Raw genomic sequence first — 9,355 nt, forward strand, 5'->3', positions numbered from 1 at the left:
GATGGGTAGCACCAGGGAGCTGAGTGGGAATTCAAAGCCTCCGAGGTCCCGTGGTTACACTCATCGACCGAGAGCTCATGTTGCACTCGGGGAGCTGGTTGAGACGAGATAAAAACAACTGAAGGGTCTGAACAACTGAAGTTCTGCTGAAGGGTCATGAGGACTCGAAACGTCAACTCTTTTCTTCTCCGCCGATGCTGCCAGACCTGCTGAGTTTTTCCAGGTAATTCTGTTTTTGTTTTGGTTGAGATGAGATGCTGTTAATGTGAAGGAGAAGCGAGATTGATGCCATGGAGACCCCATGACTCTATGGGATTGGGGGTGGGGTGGGGTGGGAGCGGGGTGGTCTGGGGGATTTCTCCATGTCCTTGTGACCAGAAGGAATCCTCAGATAAGATAAATAAAACTGATTCCCATGGCCTCATCTGGCTGGCTTGAGAATTCCACCATTTATCCAACTGTTTGGTTTGGCTGACATGGGCTTGACATCGTCCTGAGTTAATATTGACTGTAGGATTGATCCTGCCCGGCTATTTTGAGATGAGTTAAAATGGAAGGAGCATGAATACAACCACCCCCGTATCCTTTCTCCCCTGCTCTTCGCCCAAACTTGGCAACCTCCCATTCATCCCATTCACAGTAGTCCGTGGGGGTGGTGGGAGAGGGGTGGGCGTAGCAATTTAAGGATATCCTATGAAAACCCATTGAGATGTTGCAAAATTTGATCCAAAGTCTGTCACATCTGTCACACAGGTGCAAATATCCTGCACCATTTCTGATTGTTCAAGGAGTGTCCTGAACAGCTTGTCCTTATCAGTCACTCCATTAAATATATCTACTCAAGAGATGCATATCTGTTCAGGTGAGATGAGAGATAGTGACAACACATTCTTCATAAGAAATAAAGTTTATTTTAAGCACTCAATTACATTTCATGATAATGGTACAAAATACTCAAACAATTCATTCATGAACTTTCATGTTCCTGTGTGACAAGGCTTTGTATTCAAGACAACTTTTACAAAAAGCCTTCTGAGTCTTTCAGTCAACAAGGTCTGGTCAATGAAAAATCCCTCAATGTAAAACATTTCCACTGATCACTGTAGAGAGGTTAGTTAATTTACAAATGTCATTTTTTTCGAGCTAAGATCATAAAATAAGCAGCATTACCACATCAAATGTGATATTTCTACAGAGAATTTCTTTTCACAGACTTCAGTTTTGAATAGATTCTAAAGTTCAATGTTTTATAGAGAAAATCCCAACATTCAGTTAAAATATCAGTGTTCAATAAACACCACAGTGAACAAGCATCAATATTAAAGATAACAATTTGTTCTTGAATTTTAACATGACATTTTCATTCAAACTGGAACTGCAACTTGTCGACAATTAAAAATCTTTACTTACTGTGTATTTTATCATCAATATTTCACATTGAATAGCAACATTCAAGCAGCAAAAGAGAGATTGCAACAAATTCAGTTTCTGTCAATGTCACATGATGGTAATTCTCCGCTCGACTGCCAGTCAGAACGTTCTGTCCCCACCCTCCTAGACTGTTCCAATGAAGATGAACATAAACAAGGAACATCATCTCCACTTTTGATTAGTCACTTTACAGCCTACGGCATCAACATTGGATTCAATAATTTCAGATCATAGACCCTCCTCCAAGCCCCTCACCTTTCATTTGAACAGTAGCTATTAATGGTGCTTCTGCAATTTCCCATGTACACCTCCCCTAGACATGGTTTTTGATCCTATTCTTGTCCTATTACTGTCTCATTTTGCCTTGCACGATTATGCCTCCTGTCATTAATTCTCTTAGACTTCCAATACAATCACAGACTTGACCTGTTGTTATTTCCTGCTCTCACCACTTTCCATGCCTGCTTTCAAAACTGTTACATTTCTAAGTACTCTCAGGTCTGATGGAGAATCACTGATGTGAATCATTAACTCTGTTTCTCTGTCCACAGATGCTTCCAGAACTGCTGAGTATTTCCAGCATAGTCTGTTCTTATTTCACATATCAATATATCTGCTAGTAATATGAGGAATGTGTTTATTTAACTTATTACATCTTTCATTCCATTCCTATTCCAGATAGTTTCAGTTGAAATAACTAAGGATAATTCTTCTAAATTCCGTCTTATACAGACTGTCACTCAGTCATTCCAGGTGAAATAGTAGAAGTATGGAGGTAGTTTGTCATGAACAAATGATTACAAGTTCATTTTGAACATCCCTGCCTAACAGCAGGGTGCCTGAACCTAAACCACAACAAGCGCAGTGGTACAGAATGGAAACTCTCTGCCACATTAACAAGGCAGTTAGGGGTAGACAGTAACTGCTGGCTTTGGCAGGGAGGACCAAATCTTGTGAAATAATAAAATTTTAAAAATCAGTTATTCTAAAACTTGCATCAATTCCCACTCTTATTTCAAACATTAAAATTTAACAACACACATTATCCATTTCATTAGATTCCACCATAAGTTCACAAATCTGTGAAGGTTTCCATTGTACTGGCATGTTCTGATGATTGGAAATTACTTTCCAAAACATGTGGATTGATTTCAGTCATGGAGTAACTTGTAACAATGTCAGACTCTATTTGTAATAATTGTATACCTCAGATCATGTAAAACAAACCCTCAATACTGGCACATAGTTTCACAATATGAGCCTCCTTTCTTAGGCCATGCGTAAACAATGACAGTATGACAGGGTTAAACCGTGAAATAAGCTTCAGGAACCAATGCAGGACATCTACCCAAACAACCTATTGGAAGGTGACATCAGAGAGTGATCACCCTGGACAGAGGTTACTTTATTTCTGTTGAAGGGTCATGAGGACTCGAAACGTCGACTCTATTCTTCTCCGCCGATGCTGCCAGACCTGCTGAGTTTTTCCAGGTAATTCTGTTTTTGTTTTGTACTTTATTTTAGTGTTCATTGTACTGCAGGTTTCCAGGTGTAGATTCAAGTCCACCCCATTGCAACTTCATTTCTCATTTGTTTGGTCTGGCACCTGAAATAAAATTAAATAAATTATAATTTTCCTGAAACAGCAGGCATTTATTTTAATGTCGAGGACAATGTCTTCAGCAACATGATATGGGGGCATTAAATATTGATCTGTTAAACAGCATTGCTAACAGTTGTTATTTTGATAACTCTTCATTGATCTTACAATATGATTTTAACATGCAGGATCCATGGTGTTACACTGAAAGATTCTGCAGGAACGTTATGTTAAAGATTAAAATCAGACAGATAATAAAAGGGTAAAAAATGATACATTAGGGCAGCTTTCAATGCAAAGAATAAAATCATGGAGCTGACCATAAAGGAAGGAAGGCAGCTCAAAAAGGAGATGAAAATGATTATATATTTAATATTTTGTTCTTAAGTTCCCTGTTTTGACCACAGGTCTAAGTTGAATTGGCTGATCTCAGCTGGTAGGACAATTGGTCACAGCATTTATGGGTGACAGAGCATGACATCACCAAATATTGCTGCACCAGATTTCAATCCAGTAACACCCCCGCCTCATCCTCAATTAACCATAAATGGATTCTGGGTGAGGACAGTGTAGGGCTCACCCTGATACCAACCGTGGTTGAAAAACTTGTTAACATTCACTCTCACGGCTCACATATAAATACTGAGCACTTGGGCAAAGTACCAGAATGAACCAAGAGCCTCTGGGAATGTGCAGCCGGGGAGGAGTCAAAGCCCTTAACCAAGCAGGTTAGGGTAAAAAAAAAAAATTCAATGTATCTGCTTTTATTCACACAAAGTCTAAATTTTGACAAACACCAGGAACCAACCTTTTGTAGCTTTGATGATAATCTTCACCCACCCGGCATCAGGATTCACACATAATCTATTCCCATCTTTCATGGTCACACTGCGAAGAGAAAATAAATCTTTAAAATCAAATTCACAGAAATTGGATGTCTCACACCGAAAGGTGAGAATTAAACAAAATCCTTTGAATCTGCTTCAGAAATAAATTGTGATTGGTCCAACATGTTTTGAATGAATAGCACAGCTTCTAAATTGACGTAACAAAAGGAGAAAGGTTAAAGGTGACATTCTGACACATTTACTCACATTATTTCCAGTGTCTCACAGTGCGATCCTTTGGGAATGTATTTCAAACTCTTGATGTGCTTCGGATTGATAGGATTGGAGGTGGTCTGAGGGCACTGGCAACGTCCTTGAGTACCTGGGACTGGAATACCTGTGAAAAGATTAATTTAAATTAAATTTAGATCTTGGTTGAAGTTGAAAGAATCTTGGCATTTTGGTTCAGCATTGAATTCAGTATTAAAACAGGCATTGTATTCTCAATAGCCTCGGTGACCATTTAATTCTTCAAAGAATAAACAAATGGCACACTGAGACTTGTACAGCTGGTCAATAACTCAACAGCAAGGCTCCTCTCCAGGCTTTACAATACAATAAGAACTAAAACACAAGATAGAAATGTCGACATACCCTGTGTAGTAATGGCACACAGGAGCAGGATCACAATCATTATAGTAGTTGCTCTGTTCATCTTTGACTTTATGCTGCTGAACAGATTTCTGCTAAAGGATCTTCTGTCAACTTCAGTGACTCTCTCCCTGTTGAATGAAGTTCTGATGAAGAGGGGTCCAATGAGCTCCTATTTATTTAGATCCAGTGCTTTCGTTTTGCGTAATCCCGAGCCGTGAAAGCTGTCAAAATTCTGTCGGAGGGAATTTCCCTACTCTTGTGTCACGTATCTTTCACTTTTGTAGTTTTAATTATATTCACAATTTCTGCATAGTTTACAGGAGCAAAAGACAGGTAACCTGTTTTTTCAGATTGTGAATTATTTATATCCAGATTTAAAAGATGTAGTCATGTTTTTCAGATAAATGGTGTAAAATTAACTTTTAGCAAATATGTAAAGAATGTGGGAGCAGATCATTCACCCGTTATATATCCTGACCCATTTCTCTTTCAATGAGCTACACTGTAAAGGAGATTTAGGCACCTTAGATAACGGGTGACAGATCCAACATTGTCCATTTCCACCACCAGTAAAGTTGAAGCTTACCCCAATATTTCTGTCTTTTTACAACAATGATCATGGAATGGTGTTAATAATATATTCCTTTTGTTTTTACAAAACTTTAAATGACAAACAATTAAACATGGACAAAGTTAAACCTGGATAATTTGATCCTTTTTATTCATGTTTCCCAAGGAAGTGGGATCAGGTGATCTGCAGAAGAATCCAGTTCCAGATTTTACACCTGACCCATTGGGGAACTCCTCATATAAATAAGAGGAAATACAAAGTCAATAGAACAAAAGCCTGTGATTTACAGGAAATATCTCTCCCTTTCACTGTCTGTATTTTGTGATGTGACTCTTTGTACTTTGATGACATAGGTCTGGAAAGAGGTGCAATCGTGTAAATGTAGGTTAGAGCACAGTACAGTTATGTACAGTAGGTTAGAGTGGCCACATGTAATGAATTTTCAGTTTGAAGGTGCATTGCTTTGGTCCTGGAATAGAAATAACTTTACTGATCTGGCACAAGCAGAGATGTTTTATTTCGCTGAACGATTCCAATTTAACAGTATCAGGAATGTCAGGGCGGAGCATGCCTATGGCATGAGACACGGGGCAGATTTGGATTTTTGGACAGTCATGCAAAGAGGCCCCTGTCATAAATTCAGTAGGTGAGCCGTGGGGCAGCAAACAGCAAATCCAATGCAATTTGCTAGATTGAAGCCTGAGAATCAAGCTGCAGAGCTGCTGCCGACAAGGTCAATAACAGGACATGGGTGGGCACAATCACAAAGGTTCAGGGGTCCCTGTTTGGCAGCAGTGCAGATGGTCTTTATTGCCCCAAGATTTGCATCCCTAATCCTCTGAAACCCATAGAAAAAGTCTAACACTTACCGTTAGAGGGCCTCTTCTCTTCCATTAACTGTGTACGATGCTGGCTGTAACCAGTTTCGAATGAAAATGGGAATCAGCTCACAATTACATCATAGAAATCTAATTTCCATATTAAAAAGACAGACACTTTGGTCACCAAGCAGTAGACACTGTGTCCAGTGAAGCCAGTCACACCATTATTGTTCACGTGGTGGGTGGAGTAGGGTAACTGCCCCTATGTTAAGACCATAAGACATAGGAGCAGAAATTAGGCCATTTGGCCCATCGAGTCTGCTCCGCCATTCAATCATGGCTGATAAGTTTCTCAACCCCATTCTCCCGCCTTCTCCCTGTAACCTTTGATCCCCTTACCAATCAAGAACCTATCTATCTTCGTCTTAAATACACTCAATGACCTGGCCTCCACAGCCTTCTGTGGCAATGAATTCCATCGATTCACCACTCTCTGGCTAAAGAAGTTTCTCCTCATCTCTATTCTAAAAGGTCTTCCCTTTACTCTGAGGCTGTGCCCTCGGGTCCTAGTCTCTCCTACTAATGGAAACATCTTCCCCATGTCCACTCTATCCAGGCCTTTCAGTATTCTGTAAGTTTCAATCAGATCCCCCCCTCATCCTTCTAAACTCCATCAAGTATAGACCCAGAGTCCTCAAATGTTCCTCATATGTTAAGCCTTTCATTCCTGGGATCATTCTCGTGTACCTCCTCTGGACCCTCTCCAGGGCCAGCACATCCTTGCTGAGATACGGGGCCCAAAATTGTTCACAATATTCTAAATGTGGTCTGACCAGAGCCTTATAAAGCCTCAGCAGCACATCCCTGCTTTTATATTCTAGTCCTCTCGAAATAAATGCTAACATTGCATTTGCCTTCCTGACTACCGCGTCAACCTGCAAGTTAAACTTAAGAGAATCCTGGACTAGGACTCCCAAGTCCATTTGCACTCCAGATTTCTGAATTCTCTCCCCATTTAGAAAATAGTCTATGCCTCTATTCTTCCTACCAAAGTGCATGACCTCACACTTCCCCACGTTGTATTCCATCTTCCACTTCTTTGACCATTCTCCTAACCTGTCCAAAACCTTCTGCAGCCTCCCTGCCTCCTCAATACTACCTGTCCCTCCACCTATCCTTGTATCATCTGCAAACTTAACCAGGATGCCCTCAGTTCCTTCATCTAGATCATTAATGTATAAAGTGAAAAGTTGTGGTCCCAACACTGACCCCTGTGGAACTCCACTAGTCACCAGCCGCCATCCTGAGAAGGACCCCCTTAACCCCACTCTCTGCCTCCTGCCAGACAGCCCATCTTCTATCCATGCTAGTACCTTGCCTCTAAAACCATGGGCTCTTATCTTACTGAGCAGCCTCCTGTGCAGCACCTTGTCAAAGGCCTTCTGGAAGTGCAAGTAGATAACATCCATTGGCTCTCCTTTGTCTAACCTACTCATTACCTCCTCAAAGAATTCTAACAGATTTGTCAGGCATGACCTCCCCTTGATGAAACCATGCTGACTTTGCCCGATTTTACCATGCACTTCCAAGTATTCTGAAATCTCATCCTTAATAATGGACTCTAAAATCTTACCAACGACCGAGGTCAGGTTAATCGGCCTGTAATTTCCTGTCTTTTTCCTCACTCCCTTCTTATACAGGGGGGTTACATTAGCGATTTTCCAGTCCTCTGGGACCCTCCCTGACTCCAGTGATTCCTGAAAAATCACCACTAACGCCTCCACTATCTCTTCAGCTATCTCCTTCAGAACTCTGGGGTGTAATCCATCTGGTCCAGGTGATTTATCCACCTTCAGACCTTTCAGTTTTCCTAGCGCCTTCTCCTTGGTAATGACCATCATTCTCACCTCTGCCCCCCCGACCCTCTTGAACTTTGGGGATGTCACTCGTATCTTCCACTGTGAAGACTGACGCAAAGTACCTATTCAGTTCCTCCGCCATTTCTTTGTTCCCCACTACTACTTCTCCAGCGTCATTTTCCAGCGGCCCAATGTCCACTTTTGCCTCTCGCTTACCCTTTATATATCTAAAAAAACTCTTGCAATCTTCTTTTGTGTTACTGGCTAGTTTACCCTCATATTTAATCTTCTCCCTCCTTATTTCTTTTTTAGTTGTCCTCTGTTGGTCTTTGTAGGCTTCCCAATCGCCTGGTTTCCCACTGTTCTTCGCCGCATTGTATGCTTTCTCTTTAGCTTAGGCTGTTAAGACTGTTACCACCAGATGAGGGCACTCAAACTCAACCCCAGCCTGTGCTTCTGGGGAGGAGGATTGGTCTCACTGAGCTTTGTGAGTCAGACTCTGTTGATTTGCAGCACAGGGAGTTTAATCAGCAGCATGAATTTTTTTGGCCATGGAAAATCCGGAACTCCAGCAGCTCTGAAGGCTACTGACCATTAAAATGGAAAGGGAATTTTAGCTGTCGTGTTTTCAAGAAAAGAGCATCAGAGATCGACAAGAAGAGCTGTGCATATCCCAAACTATCTGGAAAACCAAATGTGTTGGGGCCTTCCCTTGTACATATATATCCCTGCATGTGAAGTACTTTGGGAGATTTCTCAGAGACATTAAAGTCTGGATTCTGCAATCTTCATCCCACTGGGTATCTCAGTTGACCCAGTCGTATGTACCCCCTCTTAACCAAGCAAACCTTCTGCCTCCATTCTTACTAGGCTTCAGGATCTCCCTGCCAATATGTTTTCTAGGATCACTCTGCTAGTCCTTCCAAGCCCTAGGACCTCAGTGTTCCCCAATTCTACTAGACAACAGCACAGATGTTGATCTTCTTTAGATACTGTAGAATTTACTTCGGGAGTCACAGATGACTCAAAACAGAGGTTCTGTAAATAAGTGGTTTTAAATCAATTTAGGAAGAAGCAACAGTTGAGTTACGACATGTAAGTTAAATAAACAGTAATGACCAATGGCCCTTAACAATTAGTGATCACTGGATGAGTTCGAGCAAGCTGGCTGCCATGTGCAAAGAGCTCTTTTCTTCTTTTTCCTCTTGTCTTTGTGATGCCTCATGTCTTCCAGCCTTTATAAAATGCCCATGATTATTAGACCACAATCATCCTTGAGAGTTCTCCTTCACCATCTAACTGCACTGAGGCTTCAAATTCTCTTACTTTACGCCCTTTTTCAAGGATGACTTTGAGGGATTATTGACTGGATCCTATTGCCCTATAAAGATTTCCTTTCTTACAATGTCCCAATTGTATGTTGTGCTCTTTGTCTAAACCATGGGGCAAAAGCCCATTCTAACATTATCCAACTGCCATAAGTATCGACACCCTTTGCATATACCCTTTCCTTGATCAATACGGCCTTTACATCATCTTTTCTCATCTCAGCTCATGCTGTCCCCGCTGATCAGTTTCATCCTCCCCAGAAA

At 41.2% G+C, this 9,355-nt stretch overlaps 1 protein-coding gene across 1 annotated transcript; it reads right to left on the reverse strand.

Moving 5' to 3' along the window:
- Positions 1–2,942: 2,942 nt before the first annotated feature.
- On the reverse strand, positions 2,943–4,616 carry LOC144685508 (interleukin-8-like). The gene is made up of 4 exons (XM_078550137.1): positions 4,513–4,616; positions 4,126–4,255; positions 3,840–3,919; positions 2,943–3,037 (listed from the first exon to the last, which is right to left on the reverse strand). The coding sequence occupies exons 1-4, from the start codon at positions 4,571–4,573 to the stop codon at positions 3,018–3,020; spliced, it is 291 nt and encodes a 96-aa protein (XP_078406263.1). The 5' UTR covers positions 4,574–4,616; the 3' UTR covers positions 2,943–3,017.
- Positions 4,617–9,355: the final 4,739 nt, after the last annotated feature.

This window comes from Cetorhinus maximus, chromosome 1 (assembly GCF_964194155.1).
Source record: "Cetorhinus maximus chromosome 1, sCetMax3.hap1.1, whole genome shotgun sequence".
Classification (NCBI taxonomy): Eukaryota; Metazoa; Chordata; class Chondrichthyes; order Lamniformes; family Cetorhinidae; genus Cetorhinus; species Cetorhinus maximus.

Coding starts and splice junctions, on each gene's coding strand:
- LOC144685508 (XM_078550137.1), bottom strand. CDS start 4,573: ATGAACAGAGCAACTACTATAATGATTGTGATCCTGCTCCTGTGTGCC. Junction 4,256..4,512: donor GTGTGCCATTACTACACAGG/GTATGTCGACAT, acceptor ATCTTTTCACAG/GTATTCCAGTCCCAGGTACT. Junction 3,920..4,125: donor TGTGAGACACTGGAAATAAT/GTGAGTAAATGT, acceptor TTCTCTTCGCAG/TGTGACCATGAAAGATGGGA.